Genomic DNA, 27,597 nt, shown 5'->3' on the forward strand with positions numbered 1-27,597 from the left:
AAATAAATAAATAAATAAATAAATAAATAAATAAATAAATAAATAAATAAATAAAAATAAAAATCTATTCTTATAAGCTGCCCTGTGACTGGTGTGTTTACGCCAGTCCCGTCTATTGTTCTGTGAGCATTTAGGTTTTCCATTATTTGCTGTTCGTTGCCTCTGTTTCTCATTCCTTATGGTGTTTCTTCTTTCTCGCTTTTGGGCCATTGAAATTTTTTATATTTCATTTAAATTTACCTATTCTGATTCCGACTGTGTCTCTTCACACAAGCTCTGCAAGGCCTGCTCAAAGGGCTGTAACACGCACCTTAACCCCACGTGCTCTCCATGGCACCCACACGTGCGCTTCCACTGGAGCAAAGCAGCTCTCTTGCCCACAGTCCCACCGCCACCACACGCCCTGCCGCTGCCACAGCTGCCCTGGGAACGGCGCTGCCAAGGGCGCTGTCAGACACTGCTCTTGTCTTCTTGCACCATCACTGGCGTCTCCACAAATACTCAGCAGGAGGCCCTCCTGTCAGGAGAACGCTGCAGGGAGCCCCTGGAGCAGGTCTGCTGGCTGTGAGGGCTCTTGGTTTTGAGTGACTCTGGACACTGGCTGGCTGTGGAATTCTGGGGTGACCTTCCTTTTCTCCCAGCACTATAAGATGTGTGGGGCTTCCCTCTTCCTTCCGGTCTCCCAGCTTCTAACAAGCGCCACGGTCATTCACGGTGGCGGCGTCTCTTGTCAGTACCGGACCACCGTTGTCTGGCTGCTGACAGGCAACGGCTGCCAAGGGTTTTTTCTTCGCCCCCAGTTCTCAGCGTTGGATTGCGTGCATCTGCACGTGTCTGTGAGCCTTATTTGGGGTTTGTTCAGCTTCTTAAGTCTGCAGGTTTGTGTCTTTGTGTTCTCAGCCATTACAGCCACAATGTGTTTCTGGCCCTGCCCCCTTTCTCCTCTCCCTAGGAGTCAGACATCAGACTTTCTGGGACTGCCCTACAGGCCCCAGCAGGGAGGACACACGCCTCAACCCCAGGGCCCTCACACAACCCAGGCAGACTTGCTGGTCTTTTGGGTGGCAAGTGGCCCTGAGGCCCTCTGAGAAGCCTCCGTGTTTCTCTTGGTTTGAGTGGATTTCTGTCCCTTGGTTTGAAAGGATTCCTGGGAAGGCATTACATGAAATTAATTCACACACATCTACACATCTACCACCACCGTGATGCCGGCTGCAGATGAGAAGGACCGAGAGGCACCTCTAGGTGGCCTAGGCCCTCCAACGGGACGCAGGTCTGCCCAACACCACATCCTATGCTCCTGCAAGGACCCCCTTTCCAAACAAACCCAGCACCACAGAATACACAGGAGCAGAGCCGCTGGAAAGGGTGCCAGGCCCCACCTGCCCAGGAGCAGAGCTGCTGAGCCAGCGCTTGGCCACAAGTGGCCCCAGAGCCACAGCGGACACGAGGCTCTTGTGTAGCTCCCGGGCGCTGCCCTGCCACCTCAGGACCCGTCTCCAGGCCTGATCCACAGAGGCCCTGCCGTCTCACACTGAGCTTGCTCCTCTCAAGGCCGTAAGCGCTGTCCCCATCTTCCTAGGCCATGCCTGGCTGTGACAGCTCATCTTCCTGGGGAATTAAGAGAGTGGAGCCAGCTGTTGTCTGCATCTGCCCCCGTGTCACCCATAACCGAACCCAGCCGTGACCCATCAGGGCCACGAGGGCAGGGCTCAGCAGGGCTAAAGCCAAGGGGACGCCTGCCACCTGCCTGTGCAGAAGCTCCCCGTGGCTTCTTGAAGGCAGAACTCAGCTTTGTCTGGGGACCATGTCTCCCTGTGCCAGGGCCAGGAAAGCCATGTCTGTGGCCGGATGGCTTTCAGGACGTACGCACAACACACATTCTGTCCCTGACCTGTGTGCACTGACAACAACAGGACATCAGGGAAAAGCTTCCGCCCTCCTCAGCTGCACACATCCCAGGCTAAGCCCAGCAGACTCAGCCTCCTCCTGCCTGCAACCTCCAAGGCTGCCTCCAACAACCCAGGCCTGGCAGCGCTTCTCCCCGTGCTACGCGAGTGGCGTGCTCAGGGCCGCTAAGGGATACACGCTTACTGAGGAAATCAGGGCACAGTGCTTCCAGGAGAGAGCTACCAGCACTGGGCATGTCGGACGGTCACAGAGAAGGCACCTGAGCTCCCACGAAATGAGTGGCCAAGCAAGGAGCTGTGGCCTGCCCTGCCCAGCCCAGCCCTCACTGTCCCACCCAGAGCTGTCACGGGAGCCGGTGGAGAAGGGCTCTCTGCAATCTTAGGGCATTCCCTTTGGGAACGTCTCTGTCCCTAGAAACATAGCCCGTCAACTCCCACCAGCTCCTGCACCTTCTGGGCCCCACTGGGGACCCGGGTGGCTGGGCCACTGGCCCAGTCTATGGCCCTTCCACAGGAAGGCGAATGCTGTGGAGGGCCTGTGCCAAGGTTTCTCGGGGTCTCCAGGTGAGCCCAGAGTCTGAGAGGACAGAAGCCTGGGGCAGCGGGGGCTCAGAGCCCACCGAGTCTCCCAAGAGGCAGCACTCACGTGTTGCACACGGCCATGGTCTGACACGTCTCCCCCGTGCAGAACTCCGAGACGGTGCTATACTGCAGGTTGATGTGGTGGAAAAACGTCGTGGCTGGAAGAGAAGGAGCCAGATGTGAAAAACCCCAGAGCCGAGCCACCCCGTCCACCCTGCTTCCAGCAACAGGTGCAGGAGCTCGGCTGGGTGAGCTCCGCCCGTGCACGGCCACTCTCCCCGCTCACAGCCGGGGGCTGCTGAGCACAGCTGCGGGGGTCCTCCTTCAGGAGGGGCTTCGAGGAGGAGCGGGCAGCAGGGAAGGGGCCCCCCAGGCCCCTGCGCACTGTTGCTGGCCAGCCACTCGTTGAGGTCAATCTCGCGGGGCAGCACCACCAGCTCCTTGAACTGGAAGTCGGTGATCCTGGCCTTGGTGTGCTCAGGCTCCAGGTAGGCCTTCCGCTCCTCCGCAGCGGGCTTCTTGCCATTGGGCTTGGCTTTGGACTTCCTGCCAAGAGAGGAGACACGGTGTGGTCACTGCATGCCCGTCAGACCCAGGGCCTGCCCACAGGGTCACTTTTGGCCAGCGCAGGTGTAGAGGCAGCTGCCCGAGCCCATCGGGGCAACCCTGCCTCCCTGCCAGGCTCAAAGGACACCAACGGGACATCAACGGTGAGGCTGCTCCGCAGAGGAGCCAGTGGAGCTGCCCTGCATGGCGCCTCCTGGGAAGAAGGGTGGGCGCTCCCACTTGCCACCACGGGCCCCTGCACAGAGGGCATCTTCACCCCTCACCACCTCCTCCAACCAGGGAAGGGCCGAGGATTAGGGCCCCCATTGCCCACCTTCCGGTTTTCCAGTGCTCTTGGAAGGAAAGGCGAAGCAAACCCTCGCACTCCTGGCTTCTTTTGAGTTGGCCGTGGCCGGCCTGCCCCTGCCCCTGGTGGCCCTGGTGAAAACATACCGCAGGCCTTGTGAAGGGCACCTGCCTTCCTGGCTGGCCTGAGAGCACGGGGCCCTGGCATCAGGCGGCAGCCTGGCCTGCAGCTCCAGTGTCCCTGTTGTCCACCAGGCCTGGGGAGGCCACAGGGTGATGGGGATGGGGGACAAAGGTCTTTGCAGCAACCTGACCTTGTCCTTATTTTTTTCCTTTCTTGTTTTGAAAAGCTGCTAATGGTTTATTTAAGAGAAAGAGAAAGAGAAAAATGCTCCCTGACTGCCAGGGAAATGTTTCCCTTTCAGCTTCTCACAGCAGATCTTCGCCTTAAAAGGCGACCAGCGCAGGCCTCTGGGGGCAGTGCTGGGAGCGGCCACAGGCAGGCAGGGGCAGGGGCAGGGCCCATGGGCCCGGCGCTCCCACTCCGCCATCCCTCCAGAGCACAGGGCGTGGGGTCTGAGGAAGAGGAGGTGTAGGTGTGGATGGGCCACATGCAGCGTAGGCACTCGGGGTCCCCATGGTACAGGAGTGGGACAGAAAGGGACTTGAGCTTCCGTGTAACCTACAGCCCCTTGCTCCAGCACAGCGAGGCACCCAGACTCCACACCAGCCTCTGCCAGGCCATGCCCGGGGTGTCCACCATAGGGAAGGCTCTCCCCATGACGCTGGGCCTGGCCCTGACCAGGAGGCAGGCCTGCACCTCCCTGCCTTGAGCTCTCACGGCACACCACACCCCACCCAGGCAGCTACAGCCTGGGCTTGGCCTTCCCATTTGGAGGGGTGGGTTGCAGTGGGGGCCCAGGCTGCCAAGCGGGCTACAAGCCATCTCCCTGCTCTGTGTCTTAGGAGCTGTGTCAACTGGCAAGCTCCTGGTGGCGGTTACCTGGCGGTCATGCAGGGCTGCCAGCAAGAGCAGCTGTCAGCTCACTCACTCTCAGGGTGTGCCCCAGGGCCCGCTCAGGGACGCTGCCCTACTGACAGTTCCTGCCCTCTCGCCAGCATTCCAGGCCGGGGCTACCTTCCATCTCTGGTCCTCAGAGAGGGCTGGGCGGGGGCGGAGCCTGGAGACCTGGCTTCCCTCTCCTAGGCTCTGGCTGTGGTCAGGAGGTGGTGAGCAGCCACCACTCCAGCACTGGCGCCTCAGCCTCCCTGCCTCCTCCCGTCCGCACCTGCTCTCCTAGAACACAGAAGAAAAGTGTGCACCAGGCCCTCCAGGCTGGGCCTCCCCAAGCTGCTCCCCCAGTTTCACCCTGTCCCCAGCACCCAGGGCTGGCCAGGCCCTGCAGCTTGGTGCACTGTGAGACAAGCCTCCTGCGAGCCCACCTTCTCTGGACCCGGTCACTCATTCCAATGGGGCAGGAGGACAGGCACTGACCCAAAGGTAGTAGGACCAAGGGGATGCGCAGGACACGGCCTCTGCTCCAGGAAGGGCTATGCGTGCACCAACAGAGGGACTTCCACAGGAGAGCCCAACACCTGGCAGCACCCGCGTCTCCCTGACCTCAAGTGCTCTCCTTCCCAGAAGAGCAGGCTCTCAGCGAAGGCCCAGGCCCAGGCCCAGGCCCAGGCAGGAAGCAGTCACCCTGAGGCAGCCCACTGCTTGGTCCAAGCCAGCAGCAGTTGCTGAGGAGGCCTTAGAGCACAGGACACCCCTGCAGCGCCCTCCTCGTCCTTAGTCATTCTTGGCTTTGCCCAGTGGAGAAAACAGAACTCTGCTGCGCTCCCCCGCAGGCTCACAGGCTCTGAAATAGGCTCTGTGCCGTCCAGGCCCAGGGGTCTGCCCAGTCACGGCCTCAGTGGCCACGGCCTCAGTGGCCCAGCTGCCCCTCACCCAGGGAAGAACCAAGGCCCTGCACCCTGCTCCCAGGAGCCTGGGGGCACAGAAAGACCAAGTCCTTGGATGTGGAGGGAGGACTAAGGGAGCAGGCCCCGGCCGCAGGCAGGACAGAGATGGCACTGAAGGGACCAGGGAGTGGACACTGGACCTCAGCCCACCCACAGGGCTGCTGTGACCACTTGGAAGAAGCAGAAAGGCAGATGGTGCATGCACAACCCCCAAAACAAAGTCCCTCACACTGTTCCCAGTCCAACAGGTGGGCTCTGAGTCTGGGTTCCGCCTGGCAGGCACCATGCACTTGGGAGGGGCTGGGCCGGACAGAACCACCTCCCTCCTGCCTCCCACACACTCACCAGACTCACCCTCCTCCCTGCTCCAGATGCCCTGTCCTGCCCGCCACAGGGGTCTGCACCCTGCTTGTGGGCACCAGCTGCTGCTCTGCCAACTTGCCCATCTTACAGCAGGCCTGGCAAACTTCTCCTGGTCCTTTAAGAGCCTGTCAAATGCCACCCTCCCCATTCTCGCCAGTGGTACCCATGACGCTGTGCCAGTCGGCCTCCTTGTCACCCAGCATGTAACCGATCCCTCCTGGGAAGAGAGGCAATCCCTGCTGGACACGAATTTGGTGGGCAGGGGAAGGGGCACAGGGAGACATCAGTGCCGCTGAGCTCCTGTGGAGAACGCAGACAGCCACACAGTCACCACACAGGGGGCCTCACTCTGCCAACAGCAGGTGCACACTGCTTCACAGGCAGAGGGAACTGGAGAGTGGGCTGGGAGCTGCCCACTCCTCGTCCACCCTGAGGGACGAGGACAGCACAACCAAGTGCCCCGCGCCTGTGCCACGAGCATCAACTTCATTATCACAGGGACGGGACCCTGGCCAGGCCCCACGGCCCACAGGAACAGGGTGCTCCCAGGCTCAGAGACCCCCACTCACCCAGAGCACACTTGCTATGGAAGTCAAGAGAAGCCTGCAGACCCCGAGGTGGAGGTGGGTGGGCGGCAGCAGCAGGTGGCCCTCGTCTGGCACTTCCCACCACAGGTCAATGCCAAGCGGTGGGGCAGGCACCAGGGGCCCAGAAATGCAAGTTCCCAAGCCCAGGCCTGGAAAAATATGGTGACCAGGCAGTATGTGGGGTGCAGGAGAGAGAGGCCCGCAGGCACCGACTCCGAGGAGGGCGTGGTCCTTGGACCCCACTCAGCCTTCTGCACCAGGCCCCTCACGCTCCTTGGTTGCGGTGAGTGTCAGTACTGGTTGGTCCGCCCAGAGCCTGAAAGTCAAGGCTCCCAGTGACCCCTTTCCCCAAGACCCGGCCAGGCAGAGCCCCCAGCAGCCACCCACGGCTCAGCACACCTTGCTGCCCAGAGTGCACGCCACGGGCGCCTCCTGTCACCCCAATATGCAGGGGAGGGCATCACACGCTGGGGTGCTTGGCACCACCCACCCCCACATTTCTGACGTGGCTTCTGGGTGTTGGGTGGGGTCTGAGAACAGCATTTCTAATACAGTGTTCTACCCGGGTTCTCCCGGGGGCTAACCCCACTCCCGTCACAGGGCCTCAGGCCGAGGGGTGGGAAGGCCCCCGGAGCCCCTGTCCATCTCTCAGCACAGCCTGCACCTCCCACAGGCTTCGGCCAGCCGGAAGCTGCGGAGTGTGACTTCTTCTCTTCCGAGTTTAACTGTCTGCCCCCCCCCAAACAGGTCAGCAGCCCCAGACAAAGCGAGCTTTCACCAGCCTACTGTGCCCTCTGCAGAGAGACCCACTGAGAAGGAAAAAGCCAAGATGGCACAAGGAATGCCTGCAGACACCTCAGACCAAACGTCCACACAGGCAGGTGCTGCTGCTGTCCTAGAACCTCAGCCCCACGTGGCTGCCGTGCTCTGCTGCGCCTCGGCCCCTCCACACGTCCAGCTCCCAGCCAGGGTGGCTTCCCCATCGCCTCCCTTGAAACCTCCCTGAGGCCCAGGGAACGGACTCCGCCCGTCTTCCTTAGGGGCTGGCTGGGCTCCAGGCCTGCCTCTGTGTTTTCTGTGGAGCTGCTTTCAGCATTTGGCCTCAGACACACACAAACACGCTGGCACACACACACGCACACATGCCAGTCCCCTCACACCACTGAAGTCAGACACCGTTCCTGATTTGAACTCAACGAGTTCTGCCAACCTGCCCACACATTTCCAAAACCTCCCAGTTTCACCTTAAGATAGGACATCTTCGGCAGGGTCCCCGGCAGGCACCCTTGTGTCTACTTGTGGAGTCCTCCGTGTTGAACCACAGGTGATCAGGAGACAGGGAAGGAACCCATGAAGAGAAAGATGGAGCCAGGTGCCCAGGGACAGGCAGAGGCACGGAGATGCAGATGCGTGCCGCAGCCCCCGCCCCTGAAGGGCACGTCCAGCAGGCCACGCTCGCCTCACACCCCCACCAGGCAACCCCACCAGGGAGGATGCGCCCACTGTTGCAGCTGGCTGTGCCTGCCCCACTCCCCTGGTCCCTCATGCCCACACAGGTAGGTGCATACCCCCACACACACGGGTGCACGCTCCCACACACGGGCGCACATTCCCACACACGCCTGTGCACACACCCAGCTGAGTGGTGTGGGCAGGAAGGCACCCCTGCAGCAGGTCAGAGAAAGTACAGGTAAGAAAAGTGTCAAAAATGGATTTTCCGGCAACATCCCTATGGCAGCCAGCACAAAACCAGGTGCCCAGGAGCCCCATGCCACTTCTCTGGACAAGGCCACACAAGGACAGGCTCCAGGTCACCTCTGCCTGAGTGGCTGAAGCCCCTGCCCAGGGCACAAACAGCCGAGGGCTAGGACAAAGACAGGCACACCTGCTGGTGGCGGAGGTACCACACCCTGCCGGCTGCGGGTGGAGGCGGTAGGCTCCTGTGCTGGCAAGGTGGGTCAGCCCCGAAGGCTGAGGACACCGAGCCCTGCTCCTCTCCCACAGAGCAACAGGAAGTGCAGGCGGCTAAGCAAAACTCGACTCGGCAGGGCTCCAGAGCAAACCCGCCAGGCTGGCCCGGGACTGCACAGCTGCCTCTGCCCTGGACAGCATGCCGGTTGCCCAGCACAGCTCGCTGCACAGCCGCTGGCCACACGGGAAGGGCAGCCATGGACACAGTCCGCTGCCTCCCCAACCTGACGTCCTAGGGGTAAGAACAGGACAGACAGACAGATGTCCTACACAGCCCTCCCCCGGCCAGGCCGGCAGGTGTTACCTGAGCATTTTGCTGACGGCCTGAAGCACCATTTTGCAGCAGAGTCCGGTTTGCGGGGACTGGCTGGGCAGGGCTTGGTCTTCAGGGAGACTGCAGTGGTCTCCCAGCATGATGTGGGCGATGGGGAGGTGGGGAGGGGAGTTGAGGAGGGGAGGTGGGATGGGGAGGTGAGGAGGGGACGTGGGGCGGGGTGCCGGCTGGCCAGCACTCACAAGTGCCTGCTGCCGGGCCCTGCAGCCTCTCTCGGCCCTCCACCCTCACTCCCTGACCAATGGGACGCCTGGCAGAGACAAACAGCTGCTCCCTTTCCAGAGACCAGGGCCGGCCAAGGCTGGTTAAATAAGGGAGCATCTGAATCGGCCTTTTCCAAAGTGGCATGGCTGTCAGAAAAGGCGGTGGGGGTGGGACCAGAAGGGAAGGGACAGGGCCGTCCTCGGCCTGCAAGAAGGACCCATCAGAGAGGTCCCGGGGTCGACCTCAAGGTCCTCTGCTGCCAAGCCCCCAGGAAAGCCCTTCTGAACACAGGCAGCAGCTCTGCTGATGAGCTCCAGGTTGATGGCACCCCCTCACCCTTGTCCGGCCCAGACCAGCCCAGTCACTGCTCGGGCTGGGGACAGACAGACAAGATGGGCTGCCCTGCCCTGCAGTGTATACATAGCCGGAGGCACTCAAAGTGGCTCTCCCACTGGATGGCCCTGGAGAGAGAAGGGGCCAACCAGCTTCTGGGGTGCCTGGACCGTGCTGGGCTGAGGCTGCGGCCAGCCAGGGCCACAGGGCACCCAGCCCAACAGAAATGCCCAGAGCAGCTCCCCATGGGGGCACATGGAGGGGCATGGCCCCCTGGCCTTTCTTCTGGCTGGTCTGCACACAGAAGACCGCCACGTCCCGAAAATGCAAACATGTGAGAGGACAATGTTGTCTCCTCGTCCTGAGTCAGTGTGGACCCCAGGGGCAGTGACAGCCCCCTGACAACACGGGCTCATCGGGAGCCCCACCCACCCACATGGGAGCCGCACTTCTGTGCTTCCTGCCAATCAAGAGACCCCAGCATCTCCAGCCACTGCCCCTCAGAAGCTGTCCCAGCACCTCTGTCGGTGTGAAGCCCTGCAGGAGTCAGGACACAGCCCGCGGCACCAGCTGCTGCCGGGAGCACAGAGCCATCAGGAAAGCAGCCAGGGCACAACCCTATCAACACCAGCCACCATGGGAGCTGTGGTGTCCCGAATGCATGCACACACACAGCCTGGGCGCACGGGGAGACGGCCAGCAGACACTCTCCAGGAGCCACAGCGGAGGAGGATGGCCCCAGGCCAGCCCCCCCTCCCTAAGCAGCAGCAGCAGCAGCAGCAGCAGCAGGCCCAACAGGCTGCAGTTTCATTTTCCCCACTAGGCCAGTCCCTAAGCCACGCTCTGAGCAGTGCAGAACTCGTCTCTACAGAACGAACAGCCCGGTGAGGCTCAGGACGTCCACGTGCCCATGGGCCTTCCTCTGCCCCGACAAGGCCATCCCACAGCCCTGTGGTGCCACACACACCCAGGCACTGTGCTCATGGCTGCCGGTCTGCCCTCAGGGGCTCCACCAACAGCAGGGACACAGGTGCTGGCAGATCACCCAAACAGCAAAGGGAGCCACAGGAAGAGCGGGCTCCGGGCGTGGGGAGTAGCAGGGCTGGGACCCCACTCTCGGGAGGCATGACCTGGACAGAGGAGGCCATGCAGACACCCACGAGAGGGAGAATGAGCTGCTGGGGGCTGGAGGGCACAACACAAGGGAAGCTGGGGATGGTGGAAGCTTTGGGCACAAGAAGCCAGACAACGAGGCAAGGCAGTGGTGAGGGTGGCATGGGGGAAGGGAAACAGGACAAGGTGCCGGGTAGGGTGGGCAGAGCACATCCAATGTGCCCAGTGGGTCTGGTCAGCACATGGCAGCTCTGTGGCTTGTGCCACTGTCCTAAGAGGGCTGGGCTGGCATGCGGAGGAACGTCCACATTCTTCTGTGTTTGTTCACTGGGGGACACGTGCAGGGAGTAGGTATTCCTACTGATCAAAATTTAGGGGGTGCAGTGGGGGGAGGGGGAGGGGCAGCCGGAACCCACAGACACTGAGCTACAGACACCACACTGGGAAGAGGAGCAGACTCGGAGCAGGCCCTGCAGACTCCACGGGGAGCTGCCACAGAGGCCCACAGGCCAGTGACAGGTGCCGGTGTGGCCTGACCCCACCACCCCAGAAAAGGAAGAGCAAAGGCACCTTCCGGGCATAGCCAGGGCCAGGAACAGAGAGCACAGGAGCGGGGCAGAGGCACCGCGCAGCGGGTAGCAGTCGGAACCAAGGCGGGATGAGGCAGGGGGCACGAGCCATGTGTCTGTGTCGGAAGTTATTTTACCTTTAATAAGCTTTTAGTTTTTAGAAAAGTGTTAGATTTACAAAGAAGCTGCAAACACAGAATCCCCACGGCCCCACACTCACTCTTCCTATTGCTAACCCTTACACTAGGATGCCCTGTTCGTTAACAATGAACGAATCCATATTGACGCAGCAAGGTCCACACCTGACTGGATCCACGTGCTGCTCTCCTCATGATGAGGCTGGGCTGTGGGTGTGGGGAGGAAGAGCACAGAGGGAAACGTCCCTCTCGTCGCCCCGTGCCCAAGGCCCATCCTGTCAGCGCGGCTCATAGCGGGAGGTGCCGCCCGACCTCCTGGCTGAGGTTGTGACTGTCAGGTCTCCCCATGCAAAGATACTCTCGTATTTCCCGTCCCGCACTGCGCTCTTGAAGGAAGCTGCTGCATGCAGCCACACTGAAGGGGCAGGGACCACCCTTTACCACCCTGACAGGAGGGGTAGCTAGGGGAATTACTGGAAGTTCTGCACCAGACAGTGGCCTCTTCTCAGTCACTTGTCTATATATTCAGCCATTTGTTTATATACTCAGCCATTTGTTTATATTGGGATGAAGTCACGGCTATTGAGGCTGCACTCTGAGCTAGAACACAACACTGCTTTGTTTTGCGAATCACACTGTCCGTCCTTGGCCCTGGGGAGCTCCTGCCATCGGCTGCTGGGTCCCCTGACGCGCCCCCATCAACAGACTTTTCATTCTGGGGCACGTCCTGACTTCCTGGCACTGCAGGGCGCTCCAGGCTCCTCCTGCATTCCCTGCCCTGGCCCGGGAATCAGATCCTTCTCCAGGGTGCCCTGGTTCTTTCTCATTGGAGAATATTAAAAACTGGCCAGGCATGGTGGCTCATGCCTGTAATTCCAGTATTTTGGGAGGCCAAGAAGGGACCATCACTTGAGCCCAAGAGTTTGAGACCAGCCTGGGCAATAAAGTGAGACCCCATCTCTACAAAAAATGTACAAATGAGCCAGGCTTGGTGGTGTCTGTGTTCCCAGCTACATGGGAGGCTGAGGCCGGAGGATCACTTGAGCCCAGGAGGTGGAGGCTGCCGTGAATCACACCACTGCACTCCGGCCTGGGTGACAGAGCGAGACCCTGCCTCAGAAAAGGAGTGAATGAATTAAACACTGAGACCCAGCCAGGGACGCTGAGCCCCATCTGGAATCTCATGGGCACTCTGAGAGGCCCCCAGGTAAGTGAGTAGCTTGAGGCCAGGAGTTTGAGATTAGCCTGGGCAACACAGCAAGACAAGACCCCCATCCCTAAAACAATTTTTTTTAAGTTATCTGGGTATGGCGGCATGTGCCTGTTGTTTCAGCTACTGAGGAGCTGCGGTGGGAGGCTCGCTTGAGCCCAGGAGGCTGGAGGCTGCAGTGAGCCGTGACTATACCACTGCACTCCAGCCTGGGTCTACACAACGAAAAACAAAACACTAAGATCAGAGCATGGGTGGGCTCATTGCTAGTGGGTGTCACTGCTTCCCGGCCCTCTCAGCTGGAAGAACACAGAGGCACACGTGTGTACACACATATACTCAGACGCCTCAATCTCCACCTACATGGCGACATTTGCATCTACACTGAGCTAAGCAGGGGTTCCCCCTGAGGTCTCCAGCTCACCCCTGCAGCCATCACTGCCTCGACCACACTGGCCAGACGACCACACCTGCGCATCTGTAGCCTCCCCTCCAACAAGGAGACTCCTGGAGAGCTTCGTGTTTTCAATCACTTTGTGAAAACAACAGAAGAGGAGCTCAAATGCTACGGAAGCAGCAAAGCAATGCCCCCGGCACCCTCACGAAGACACAGGGAAAGTGGGGTCACTTGAACGCAAGCACAAAAAAGTTTCACGGTTGTGTCTAGTGAAAATCAAAAAGAATAAAGAGGAGAGTAACACCCCCACTGCCAATTAAAACATCCCAGAAAGACACACACGTAACACAGACCAAGACACACAACACAAAGACACACACACAACACAGGTGAAGACACACAACACAGACGAAGACACACAACACAGACGAAGACACAACACAGATGAAGACACAACACAGGTGAAGACACAGACGAAGACACACAACAGACACACATAACACAGACGAAGACACAACACAGACGAAGACACACAACACAAAGACACAACACAGACTAAGACACAAAACACAGATGAAGACACACAACAGAGACGAAGACACACAACACAGATGAAGACACACAACACAGATGAAGACTACAACCCAATAAGACAGGGAAACAATGAGATTTAAGAAAATATTTGAGAAAATATTACACACCTGTAATCCCAGCACTTTGGGAGGCCAAGGCAGGCGGAGGTCAGGAGTTCAAGACCAGTAGACCAGTCTGGCCAACATGGTGAAACTCCGTCTCTACTAAAATACAAAAATTAGCCAGGCGTGGTGGCGGGCGCTTGTAATCCCAGCTACTCGAGAGGCTGAGGCGGGAGAATCGCTTGAACCCGGGAGGCAGAAGTTGCAGTGAGCCAAGATTGCGCCACTGCACTCCAGCCCGAGGGACAAGAGCGAGACTTCGTCTCAAAAAAAAAAAAAAGAAAGAAAGAAAAGAAAAAGAAAATATTTGAAAAAAGAGGCTAAATAAGAATCAGGAAGGAGAGGATAAACCATTTTTGAAATGACGTCTAAATTAGAAAGAATACAAAACCACCACGATGTCCAAGTAGAAGATGGGAAGGAAGAATTTCTTAAAACAGTAAAGGAAAGAAAAGATTTCTGCTTCCACTTGTGACAGAGTCACTGAAATTGGACCTCACCTCCACTGTCAACAACTACAAACTGGGTAAAATATATGAAGCTCCTGGCTTCAGACCCCAGATACCGCTGTGCAGGACAGTGGCCCCTGCGCACAAGCAGTGCGTGGGAGCCTCCCAGGCTGAAGGTGGGGACGGTGAAGCCGCAGGGGGCCTGCAGTCTGGAGAAGCTGAGGTGGCAGGGATGGAAGTCTCAAGCCGCTGAGCTGTTGAAACCTGCAGGATGAGGAGGCAGTCAGGATGGAGCTGCACAGAGAAGGGACTCTAAAAACATCAACAGCGATCCAAGGAAGTCTCTGGACAAACAGCTGAGGGTGTCAGAGAACATCCGCAAGGCCCGGCAGAGAACAGCTCCGGGAAGCATGAGGAAGAGGTTCGGGAGGTCACACGGGACAGGAGACAGACATGTTCCCACACCAGACTGGAGACACCTGGGTGAACAGATTCAACAGAGATCCCACAATGGCCGTGCTGTGGGGACCGGGGTACAACAGCCCAGAGTGACGGGTTCTCCGGACCTGGCCTAACAAAGCTTAAAAACAAGCCTCAGATGGGCCCCAGTTAACCAACAGCAAATCAGCTGCCTGACAGAACAAACCACACTACTCTTTAAGGGAGGAAAACAGAACTGAGACTTTCTTTTTTTTTTTTTTTTTTATTGAGATGGAGTCTTGCTCTGTCGCCGGGGCTGGAGTGCAGTGGCCGGATCTCAGCTCACTGCAAGCTCTGCCTCCCGGGTTCACGCCATTCTCCCGCCTCAGCCTCCCCAGTAGCTGGGACTACAGGTGCCCACCACGTCGCTCGGCTAGTTTTTTGTACTTTTTAGTAGAGACGGGGTTTCACGGTGTTAGCCAGGATGGTCTCGATCCCCTGACCTCGTGATCCGCCCGTCTCGGCCTCCCAAAGTGCTGGGATTACAGGTTTGAGCCACCGCGCCCGACAGAACTGCGACTTTCAACAACATTGCCACCACAATACCTAGCGTACAAAAAAATTACTAGATAGAATGAAGCAGAAAAATGTAACTCATAAACAGGAAAAATAAGTGAACAGAAACAGGCCAACAGATAACAAAGATAATGAAAGTAACAAAGACTTCAAAAGAATGAAATAAATATATTCAACGATTTATTTATTTACTTAGACAGTCTCCTCTATTGCCCAGGCTGGAGTGCAGTGGTGCAATCTCAGCTCACTGCAACCTCCGTCTCCCAAGTGATTCTCCTGCCTCAGCCTCCAGAGCAGCTGGGATTACAGGTGAACGCCACCAAGCCCAGCTAATTTTTGTATTTTTGTAGAGATGGTTTCACTATGTTGGCTACATAAATTCCTCACCTAAAGTAATCTGTCCGCCTTGGCCTCTCAAAGTGCTGGGATTACAGACGTGAGCCACTGTGCCCGGCCAATATATTCAAAGATTTAGAGGAAAGGTTGGACATAATAAACAAAGCAATTAGGGCTCTCAAAAAATCACAAACTCCACAAAAGAATAAACAAAAATTCCTGGAACTGAAGAATACATCCAAAATGAAATTTTTATGAGATAAAATTAACATCAAACAGTGCTAATGAGAAGATTACAATAAAAACATCACTTATTAAAATGTGTAGAATGCAGTTAAAGCAGGGCTAAGGAAGAAATTTGTAACTATAAATGTTCATATTAGGAGAGAAGGCTTAAAATGAGTGATTCATACATCCACCTTAAGAAGCTAGAAAAAGGAAGTGCATTTTAAATGCAAAGTAGAAGGAAAAAACAGAAATCTATGAAATGAAAAATAGGCAAATAATGAAGAATTAAACACAAAGTTAGCCTGGAAAACTTTAAAAAAAAAAAAAAAAAAAACTGATCAATTTCCCAAGCAGACTAAGCAGAAAAGAAACAGAAAGCCAAGAGAGAAAGAGGGCATAGATTACCAATATCAGAAATGAAAGGGACATTCCTACAGATCCTACAGATACTAAGCGGGTAACAAGGCACTGTAAGGAACTAAATGCCAAGAGAAAATGTAGATGAAACAGACAAATTTTTCCCAAACACAAGCTACCAAAACAGACCTACGAAGAAGTAGAAAATCTGAATTTATAATTAAAAACCTTTCTACAAGGAAATGGCGGGTACAGGTGGCTTACGGATGAACTCGACCGAGGATACAAATAAGAAATGATACCAACCATACACACACTCTTTCAGAAAATAGAGGAGGAGAACCAGCATAATGCTGCTGCCAAAGTGAGACATGGCACTCCGAGAACAGGGAAATTACAGCCCCGTATCTTTCACGAACGTGGATACAAAACTCCACGAGAAAATAGGAACAAACTAATTCAACAATGTATTGAAAGGATAATACAGCATAGCCAAGAGAGATTCACCCAGTAATGTAAGCTCAGCTAACACTTGAAAATCAATGTCATTCACCACATTAAAGAAAGGAGAAAAAAATATGGCCATCTCAAGTAGATGCAGATACAGCACATGGCAAAACATGCATACAAACTCTCAGCAAACCAGGAACAGAAGGGACCACACTCAGCTGAGAAAGGACATCTATAAAAAATCTAAAGCTAACCATCAAATGCTGCTGATGGAGTAAAGATTTTCCCCCTAAAATCAGGAACAAGGCAGGGGCTCTGAGCATTTCTCACTCTCACCACTCTTATTCGGTGCCACTCTTACACCAGTGGCACAATGAGGCCACTGTAATGAGGCAAGAAAAAGGTGCACAAGGCATAAATACTGCAAAGGGAAAGGTCACCGTGTTTGGCAGGTAACGTGGTTATGTAAACAGAAAAGTCTAAGGAAACTGTGGCAAGTCTGCCAGAATAAGTAAATTTAGTGGCATCACAGGGCGCAAGGTCAATATAGAATATTAATTTTATTCCTATATAACAGCAACAAATAAATGGAAAATACAATTTATAAAACTGCTATTTACAATATAATTTCTAAATTTAGGAATAATCTTAACACAAATATACAAAACCTCTCACAAAACAATGCTGAGAAAAATTAAAGACCTAAACACATGAAAAAATTTACCATGGCCATGGATTAGAAGACTCAATATTGTTAAGATGTCAATTTTCTTAAAACAATCCTATCAAAATCCCAGAATAATTTCTTATTTTTAAAAGAAATTAGCAAGAACATTCTTGTTGTTTGTTTGTTTTGAGACAGAGTTTTGCTGTTCTTGCCCAGGCTCACTGCAACCTCTGCCTCCCGGGTTCAAGTGATTCTCCTGTCTCATCCTCCTGAGTAGCTGGGATTACAGGTGCCCACCACCATGCCCGGCTAATTTTTGGTATTTTTGGTAGAGACAGGGTTTCACCATGTTGGCCAGGCTGGTCTCAAACTCTTGAACTCAGGTGATCTGCCCGCCTTGGCCTCCCAAAGTGCTGGGATTACAGGCGTAAGCCACTGCGCCTGGCCTAACAAGAGGATTCTTAAATGCACATGGAAATGCAAAAGGACTTTGAAGGATCCAACCATTCTTGCAAAAGACGACCCAAGTAGCAGAACTCACACAAATTTCAAGACTTACCTTAAAGCTACAGTATTAAACACCGATATAAACATAAATAATGTTCAAAACTAGCCCTACACTTACATGGTCAATTAGACTTCAACAAAGGTGGGAAATCAATCTAAGGGGGAAAGGAAAATGTTTTAAATAAATAGTTCTGAGAAAACTGAATATCTCTGAAGAAAAAGAAACCTTCAATCCCTACCTCACACCAAGACAGATCAGAAATTCAGACATAAAAGCAAAACTACAATGCTTCTACAATAAAACATAGGATAGTATCTGTGCCAAGCTCAAAGTAGGCAAAGATTTCCTAGAATGCAAAAAGCACTAAGCAAAAAGTTACAGAACATATTTCATTAAAATTAAATCATACACACACTTCTATTCAATATCCTGTTAAAAATGAATAGGCAAACCACGGATGGCATACATCCAACAAAAGACTTCTAGCTAAACTATAGAGAGCAGGTCTACAGTTCAACAATAAAAGAGACAGCTCAATGTTTAAGAAGGGCAAAAGACTGGAAAAGACATTTTACATAGGAAGACAAATAATGGCCACTAAGTACAAGAGCAAGTGCCACGCCCTCCAGAATGGCTAAATCTGCACAGACTGAGAACACCCAAGGCACGGAGGAGGCAGGAACCAGGAGACTGATGCGCTCCTGGTGGGGCTAGGAACTACTGAGGAAAAAGACACAACTGCTGAGGAAGAGGGCTGGCAGTTTCTTAGAAAGTTAAATACGCATGTAGGATTCCATAATTCCGTGGCTAAGTAATGACCCAAGAGAAACAAAAACATACATCCATATAAAGGCTCCTACAAGAACGTTTACAGCAGCAGTGTTCACAATAGCCAGAAACTGAAAACAACCCAAAAGTTCACGAACAGAAGAATAGCTCAACAAACGACAGTATATTCACACAACAGAACACCACTCAGCAACCCAAAGCATAAAACCACCACAAGATGCAACACACAGCTAAGCCCCACAGAGGTGATATCGGGGAAAAACGCCAGAGACAAGAGCAGGGACCATTTGATTCCATGTATCGGATGTTCTAGAAAAGGCCCAGTTAGTCTTTGATGAAAATAAATCAGAACAGTGGCCGCCTACTGGGAGGGGAGGTGGCAGGCAAACAGTAAGGGCTGACTGGGAAGGCACGCGCCGGTGTTTTCCAGAAAGGTGGAAACATTTCGCATCTTAACAGGGGTGTGGGCTAGAGGGGAATTCAGACACACCAAAACTCACCTAACTGTATACTTGAGATCTGTGCATTCCATTGTTTGTAAATTATATATCAATTCTGAAAAACTAAAAGTTTCTACAAAGGAGGAAAGAGAGAAAGCATTTAAGAGAAAGCGGCAGACAAAATTAAAGGAAAAAAAGACTTGCAACTACATATGGAAAAGGCACATGTCACCTCAGACCAACCCACACCAAGGTGTTCTAGTAATATTACTAGACTTACGACAAAGTCCTTTGATAAAAGGTAAGTTTGCATACAAAGGAAAGAAAATTGTATTTCCATTAGATGCCAGTAACACTTTAAATCAGAAGGCTATTGTCATGGACAGAATTCCCGCGAATTCACAGGTTGAAGCCGGTACCCCCAGTGCTGTGATGCTATTTGGGGATGGCGCCATTGGAGGTAATTAGGGTTAGATGAAGTCATGAAATAGGGTGGGGCCCTCAGGATGGGATTATTGGCCTTATATGGAGAAGAAGGTTCTAGGCAGAGGTCAGCAGTAGCTGCAAACAACACAAAAAGACAACCAGATATTACGCACCTCCTCTGGAAGAACACAGCCACCAGCGGAGCCAACTGGCCTCCAAAGAATAAGAACGTGAATGCGATCAAGGTCTAAATCTAGCTGCCAATTTATAGAAAATACAAAAGAACGTGCTAAACAATACCACAGCATGCAATTAGCAAAATTCAGACCCTGGGAGACACCACAGGAAGAGGAGGCAGGCTCTATTAACAAAGTGGACGGAAAGAAACAGGAAGGGCGGAGTGGATCCAGAGACATGGGGCGGAGCCTGCAGCCTGCTGACCACTCGGCACCGAGCCGTCACCTCTGGTCCAATGTCGCCTAAGGTGCTGTCCCTGTAGGGGCTAGCTGAGGGTGGCCCTGGAATTTGTGCTATTTTTGCAACTTCTTAGGAATTTATGATGATTTCAAAATACAAAGTTAAGAGAGTTTCAAAATCTGTCATCCAAGTGCAATGCATGGGCCTTATTTGAATCCACATTCAATTCTCTAAATACAAGTCATGAGACACTAGAGAAACATAAAGGCTGGATACTCAATGTTACAAAGAAAGCACTACTTTTGGTATGATAATGAGACATCTTATGTTTAAGGAAAAGAATCCCTCTATAGACATACAGAGAATAGTCACGGATGAAACATGTTCAGAATTTCCTTCCAAATCATCTGGGTGATGCGGGAAAATTACAACTGAGTTGGGTGTGAGCCTGAACACATGGCTTTGAACACGTGTACCCACCAAAATCACTTAACCTTCTTTTAAAATCAGTCCATGAATCCAACCTCTATCAAAGAAACGCACAGAATTTCTCCAGAGAGATGCTGCCCCATGAACACCCCAACCAGTCTTTTTCCTAACGACAGCTTTCCATCGGTTCTCCCAGCTCCTCTGAACAGCAGAGCTACCTGAGCTGAGCAATTTATGCTCCATCCCAGCATTGCAGCCGTGGTAGGGGGATCACGGGGCCACAACGGAAGAGCTCTCCGGTCAGGTGTGGCTCAAGGATGTGAGCTCTTCTCAGCAAGGGTGCACGCACAGCACTGCTAGCTCACAAAACTCATGTGTGTGTATGCATGTGCATGTGTGCCTGCAGCACAAAACAAGAGTTCACAATGTTTTACTTCTAATCAAAGATCACATGTTCAAGGAAGAAAGGAAAATAACCCCTTCCTTGGAGTCAAACCGAACCATAGGAAAAGTCCCATAAATGGCCGAATGGCAGAATTAGTAAACGACATTTTAAGTCATGCTAACTCTATCCCATCCATCCAGAAAGCCAGAAGAAACATGAGACATGGTAAACAGAGATAAAGAAGATTTTTCTTAAAATCCAAACTGGACTTCTCGATGTGGGCATGAAGATGTCTGAGGTGAGCACCATGTGGGCCGCTGCAAAGCCAAGGTGGTTGAACTCAAAGACACAGCAGCGGCAACTCCGCAGAGGAAAACAGAGCGGAAGAGGACTGAACATGAGGACTGAGCGGAAGAGGACTGAGCCTGAGCTCCGGCCACCTAACGAGGACAAGCCACAGGCTGGAAAACATCTTTCAAACACACAGATCTGATAAAGGACTTCTATCTAAAGCAGAAAATGACCTCTTACGACTCAATAACAAGAAGGCAAGTCACCCAATAAAAAATGGGCAAAAGACTGAACAGAAACTTCACCAAAGAGAGATGATTAGCCAAATGAAGCACACGAAAAGATGCTCAACATCACTGGCCATCAGCGAAATGCCAAACACAAGCACAGGATGCTGCAGCCACACAAGGGACGGCTGCGACCATGGGACGGCCAGGCCACGTGCCCGTGGGATGACCACAGATGAGCATGCCACATGCCTGCGGGATGACCATGGGATGGGCATGCCACGTGCCCGCGACCGTGCCGAGAAGCAGGGCTCTGAGGCTGCTGGTGGGGATGCAAAATGGTGGAACTGGAACTGCTTTGGAATGCCATTGGGCAGCTTCCACAAGCATCAAGCCTATGCCCACCTACGGCCCGGGCGCCACACTCTCAGCTACTTCATGGAAAGCACATATTTCTACTGAGACCCGCACACAAATGTTCACGGCAGCTGCAAGTGTGCTGGTCAGAAAGGAGAGGACCTGCACGCCCACCGTGGGGAGGCAACACGCTGCGGCCTCAGCATCCACAAAGCGTGCCTCAGCCACAGACAGGAGTGGCCTGGGAAACACGTGGAACACGGAAGACTCCTACAGCAAGTGTGCTGAGTGACAGAGGCCAGGTGAACATCGGGTTCACACTGTGATTCCGTTCCTGGGAAACTCCAGGAAACTAAAGGTGTGACCACGACAACGGAAGCTTGTCCATGGCTGGGAGCTAGGAAGTGGGGAGAGAAGTGTCACAGAAAGGCAGGAGGAAACCGGAACCCCGCGGCGGTGGGTGTGTCCCTCTCTCCCAGGCTGTGTCCGTGGCTTCAGGGCTACACATGCACATGTCCACACTTGTCAAGCTGCACCCTTTAAACACAGGTGGTTCACTATATGCCAAGCAAACTGCAGTAAAGGTATACAAGAAAAGCAGCTCCTCGCTGCGCTCCTGGCCCAATGCCTGCCCACTGTCCCCCTTTAGACTAACGGGCATCCCAGACTTGAGGCATTCCCTCCAGAACTGGCTCCTTGGGTGTCCTCTGCAACTCCAGAGAGACTTGCTCCATCCTCCCACTGCCTCAGAGGAATGCAGGAGTCCTCCCTGGACCCCCTCAGACCCCACCTCCATCCATCAGCAGGTCCTCATGGCTCTGCCCAGCCTGGAGGTGTCTCTTCCCCCCACGTCCCCCACCCACACCCCTCCGCAGGCCTCCTGTGTCACTACCATGGTCTCAGGCAGGCCCCCTTGTGCCCCCACCCTCCAATCCACTCTCCACGTGACTGTGAGTGTGATCCTGGCAAGTCAGCTCTGACCCCACCCTCAGCTGCTCAAAGCCCCTCACGGCTCCTGCGCCGTGCAACAAATGAGCCTGAGTGCTCCCTACGCCACCTCTGTGCTCTCCCCACTTCCCCTCGCTCTGGTCCCTCGAGTCTCCTCTGCGGCCTGGGCACCCAGCATGTTCACGCTGCGGGGCCAGCCACCTGCCCTCTGCTGTGGCCGGAACCTCCTCAGACATCCCATGTTCTGGTCAGCCACTCGTTTCCTATGTCTCTGGCCGCCCTACCTGGTGCTCCTCAGTCCGTGACGGACAGGCACATCTGTCCTGCACTCCTGTTACAATGCAAGGCCTCTAAGGGCAGGGGTCTTGTGTCCACTATACTCCTGGCACCCAGAACAGGGGGACAACAGGCAGTCAGTATTTGTTAAATGAGAAGAAGAAATGCCAAGTCAGCATCAGAGCAAGAAAGCACCCCTCAAAGCAGAGAGGTGATGGGCGAGTGGAGGGCAAGCGAATGAAACCTGTCTCCCCTCTCACTCGTGTTCTCAGTCCACGCCCGTGCCCTGCGGTTGCACAGTGACCTCCAGGCGATGCCAACACCCAGGGTGCCAGAGGATCCTCAGCAGCACTGACGCCCTCCGCTGGGTGTGACCTCTGCATGAAACACTCTGCCCTGGTGCTTGCCAGGGCTCAGTCACCCACACTAGGGCAGATGCCAGCACTAAACGAGCCCTCAACTAGAAGGGAACCACAGCCCCAACACGGGCCATGGCGGCATCTGGGGGGGGCAGACCTTGGGACTTGTGGCACCTGCGCCAAGGGAAGGGACTGGGGGAGAGCCAGCCACGTGCCCTGTCTGTTGAACGTGGGAGCTGGTACAGTGGAAAAGGGCCCGTGGCAGGGCGGCCGGTTAGGCAGCGAGTGTCGGATCTTCCTGTCCCTCCAGGCTCGCCTCCTGCCCCGGCCGTGATGGGAGCCGGGCGCTCCTAGAACGGGGAGGAGACTGGCAGGGGCAAGGAGGTGGGAGGGGGTGGCCTTCGGCTGCACTCCAGACAGCATCCCACCCGTTCTCAGTAGCTTACCCAATTTACAGCTGAGAAATGGCCATGAGGTCAAAAATCACAATGACGGCTGCACCAAGGGGGATGTCAGCCCTGGGAGGGTGAGAAGGGAGGTCTGGACTCAGGAGGCAGTTTTCTGGGGCCGCCAGGGCCTCGTCCGTGGAAGGTCTCACAGCACCTGCCCACTGGGTGGCCTGCATGGCTGGCGGCTCCTGGCACTCATGCTACGCTCTCAGCTGCTCCAGAAGCTAAGACTGTCAAACAAGTGGCACTGAAAAACCCCAGGTGACAGGAGAGCCCCATGTGTGAATTCTTCCCCCACAGCTCCCTTCAGAGCAGACTCAGTCAGCCAGAGAACTCGAGGTGGAGGCTGCAGCGAGCGGGGAGAAACCCACGCTGTGTCTGCACTCACGCAAGTCCGAGACGGCCAGGGCAGGGCACTCTCGGACTCCCAGAAGACCCCCAGGGTTTACGCAGCAGCTGTGTCACGAGACATCTGTGGCACAGAGCGCCTAGGCTAGGCCGGGGACCTGCTCTCCCGACCACACAGCAAGCCCAGCAGCCACTGAGGAAGGGGACCACACTGGGGCACAGACGCCAAATGGCCGGCTTTGTCAGAAGACTCTAGGTGAACCGTGGAACAACGTGCAAGGGAAGGGAAAGAGCCTCGTTCATGGAGAACCTTCTAAGTGCCGGGTGCCGCATGAACATCGGCATGTGCGTCCCAGGCACCCCGACTTCAGCCGATAGGCCTCTGCAGGGCAGAGCCGGAGCAGACGCCACAGCCTCACCGGACCCTCTGCTACTAAGGAGTCCTTTGATTGGAAATCAAGGCTGCCTCCCTCTAAAGCATGGTCCTGCTGCAGAAAAAACAAATTTAGCCACCCAGCCCAACACTTTGGGAGGCCTTGGTGAGAGGATCACTTGAGGTCAGAAGTTTGAGACTAGCCTGGGCAACATAAAGAGACCCCCCCTCCAAGAAATCGTCAACATGATCTGGCATGGTGTACCTGTGGCCCCAGCTACTTGAGAAGCTCAGGCGGGTGAACGGCTTGGGGCCAGGAGCTCAAGGCGACAGTGAGCTCTGATTGCGCCCCTGCACTCCAGCCTGGGTGACAGCACGAGACCCTGACTAAGTAAATAAATGATAAAGGAAACACAAGTGTGCATTCTAGGAAACAAACACACTGCCTTTGAACTTGGTTCCAGGACCCACAAAAATGGCTTTTGAAGCAAGCAGACCCCAAGGTAGGGATGGGCAACACTACCCAGAAAGGAACCACCCCCACATCAAGCTGAAGGTTGGTCTGAAGGGGGTTGGGGGCTCTTACAGGGCCTGCCCACAGAAGGGAGCAGCTGGGTTCTGGGAACAGCCAGTCCAAGAGCAGCGCTCCAGCCGGCTCTGAATAACCAGGCTTCAGAATCCCTCAAGTTCCTCAACTGGCAGCCCCCAGATCGGGCCCCGCCCATTTTACTGATAAGGATGCAAACTCGACAGGGTGCTCACACAGGGTCCTGGCACCGCCAACGCCGTTTTCAGATCTAGAAAACAGACCCTGTACAAACACTGAAAAGAAACACTGGAGGTTCCAAGCCTCGCTAGCGTCCTGGAATACAACCTCTGTAGCGGCAGGCGTAGAGAAGGTTTAAAAAAGAAATCTAGCTGGGCGCGGTGGCTCACGCCTGTAATCCCAACACTTTGGGAGGCCGAGGCAGGTGGCTCACAAGGTCAGGAGTTCAAGACCAGCCTGGCCAATATGGTGAAACCCCGTCTCTACTAAAAATACAAAAATTAGCCAGGCGTGGTGGGAGGCACCTGTAGTTCCAGCTACTCGGGAGGCTGAGGCAGGAGAATTGCTTGAACCCAGGAGGTGGAGCTTGCAGTGAGCTGAGATCACGCCACTGCACTCCAGCCTGGGCGACAGAGCAAGAGTCTGTCTCCAAAAAAAAAAAAAAACACCTGTATTGGCTGGCAAAGCACTGCAGAAGGAGCCCAGTGGAACACAGTCTCTCTAGGACACACGCCGCACCCTCGTGCCGAGTATCTGGATGGAGCCTCCTAACGCTGCAAGAGGAGCAGAGCAGGTTATTTCCACACCCATTTTATACATGCGAAAATGGATGATAAAAAAGCTCCCCAGCCCTGGTCACATGGCACAGGGCAGCCGCCTATACACACATGACACAGGGCAGCCACCTATACACACATGACACAGGGCAGCCACCTATACACACATACAGACACAAACCTGCCTCCAGCTGAGTGGACAAAGAGATTTTCCAGCACTCCATCTACCCAAGTTCATAACTGTTCTTACAAAGAACAATCCTAACAGAGCTGCCCCCTGGATCACCCCCACGCCATTCAGGCTCCCATGGAAGTTGTGTGTGTCTGTGTGTACCTGTGTGAGTGTATCTGTGTATCCGTGCATGTGCATGTGAGTAACTGGTTGTCTGGTAACTGTTCTCCCTTCTTTCTTGCTCCTTCCCTGCCCCCAACCCCCAGCTTGTGACCCCCATTCCTCTCGGTCCCCTAGGCCCCTGAGCAAGCCACAGGTGCACAAACTCAAGCCCACTACAGGCCGGACCCTGGCTCCTCCACTCTCCCTCCAGGCATCTTCTAGGGTCTGCACACCCCTCGCTGGTCAGGTGCCTCCTCCCCCTGCACCCTCAACCCCCAGGCCTCGCTCCTGCTGCTCACAGCAGGCCCCGCCCTCCCACCTGGCACAGACTCTGTCTACTTTCCACCCTGCCCCCATCGCCACCACCAGATGGTGACGTCAGGAAACCAGGGCTTCACCTGCTTCCTTCACGGCCACACCCCAGCACTTACACCCATCCTGGCACTGGGGTGGGGACCCAGAGGTGTTTCCTGGTGAGCTCAGGCTGTACCTTCATACGGTCCCCTTCCCTGGGAGTTTCCCAACGCCACATTCAAAGGGCTCCGAGGGCACCTCCAGCATGGGTACGCGTTCTCAACAGGGTCTCATCCGCACAGCAGTCCAGGCCCCTACTACTCTCCCAGCTGTGCGGAGGGCCCCACCATCAGCCTCGAGGACCTATCCATCGTTTGTCCACTTTCCTCTCATTTTTGTAAAACTGGCACAAGACGCAGTAACATTTCCAAGCCACGGGGCAAGGCCTGATCCCACACAGGAGAGGACTGCCCACCCCGGCTCCAGACGGCAGCTCGGCCCCGGGGCAGCCTGGAGCGTCTCCATTACGGCGCTTCCACGCCCCAGGAGGATGAACAAGCCAGTGGCAGGGCCCATGAAGCCCAAATCCAGCCCCCAAGTGCTGGACACTCAAGATTTTCAGACCGGGGGCGTGGGCTGGTACCAGAACTTGTCTCCTGCCCCACCTTGTTCATGCCTGCTGTCCCACCAGTGAAGACAGAAATAAACTCAAATGTTGACACCCAGCCCCCCAGGGGCCAGCCCTAGACAACAGAGAAAGTGAAGATTCAGCCCAGGAACAGCAAAGCAAACACACGGGACCCTTCATGTGGAAGTCAGCCACCAGGAGCACAGCACGGACGGACGCACTCACAAGCGGCACTGCAAAATGAAAGCACCTGTACTTCAGCACACACCACTGAAACAACAAAGACCAGCCACAGACCAGAAGAACACATCTGCAAATCACACAGCTGGTAAGGCACTAAGTCCACAACAAAGAACTCTCAAAACTCAACAAGATGGTAGCTAATCTAGGGAAAAACAGAGAAGATTCTAACAGGCGTTTCCCCAGAGACACAGGACCGGCTAGGAAGCACGGAACGCGAGTCACGGCCACACCCACCAGGACGGCAGGAACCTACGTCAACCACGAGGGCTCGGGAGGTGGTGGGCAAACTGCAGCCTTCACACACCGCTGGGGGCGGAAAGGCCACAGCCACTTTCAGGAGACTGTCCCACGTCACACACACGCCTCCTGCGGGACCCGGCAGTTCTGCACGTCAAGAGCAGAAGACACCCTTGTAGACAGCCCTGACTGAGCACGTGCTTCCAGCACTGGAGATGACCTAAACGGCCACAAACCGGTGAAGGAACAAGCAGATTGTATCTTATCCACACAAGGCCGCTTCTCACCAATAGCAAGGAACAAGTTTCTGACACAAACACACGGATGAATCTCAAAGCATCTAGCTAAGTGAAAGAAGCAGACACAAAAAAACCAGGAACTCTAATTGCATTTGCGTGAAATTCCAGCAAAACCCAAATGACAGTGCTGGAAGCGTCCCACGGTTGCTGAGGGTGTGTCAAGGGGTTGGCTTCAAAGAGGCACGTGGGGCCTTTAAGCATCGTGCATCGTGATGGTGGGGTGCTTATGAGGCTACATGCATTTGTCAGAACACACCAAAGTATATGCTTTATTGCATACAACCTACACATACAACAAAACACACGCTTCAAATTGGTGAATTTTACTGGATATAAATCACACCTCTAGAAAGCTGACCAGACACACACACAGAATCCACAGCCCGAGGAGAAGCCCTGGACTCCCGACGTGCAGGACAGACCCGCACATCACCATGGGTTAGAAAGCTGACCAGACACACACACAGAATCCACAGCCCGAGGAGAAGCCCTGGACTCCCGACGTGCAGGAC

General features: G+C 54.6%; 1 protein-coding gene across 6 annotated transcripts in view; it reads right to left on the reverse strand.

Annotated features, from left to right (window-relative positions):
* MOB2 (MOB kinase activator 2) overlaps positions 1-27,597 on the reverse strand; it is a 70,470-nt gene that overhangs the window by 8,959 nt on the left and 33,914 nt on the right. Inside the window, exons 1-3 of one of the 6 annotated variants that reach the window (XM_023183361.2) lie at positions 8,535-11,864; positions 2,779-3,038; positions 2,557-2,650 (exon numbers count right to left, since the gene is read on the reverse strand). In XM_023183361.2, coding sequence (XP_023039129.1) covers positions 2,557-2,650; positions 2,779-3,038; positions 8,535-8,644 — 464 coding nt within the window. In that variant the 5' untranslated portion in view covers positions 8,645-11,864. Of the gene's footprint in view, positions 1-2,556; positions 2,651-2,778; positions 3,039-3,372; positions 3,477-8,534; positions 11,865-27,597 lie in introns of those variants that run through there. The other 5 variants (XM_023183357.2, XM_023183359.2, XM_023183362.1 and 2 more) reach the window with 5 other exon arrangements.

This window comes from Piliocolobus tephrosceles, chromosome 13, assembly GCF_002776525.5.
Source record: "Piliocolobus tephrosceles isolate RC106 chromosome 13, ASM277652v3, whole genome shotgun sequence".
NCBI lineage: Eukaryota > Metazoa > Chordata > Mammalia > Primates > Cercopithecidae > Piliocolobus > Piliocolobus tephrosceles.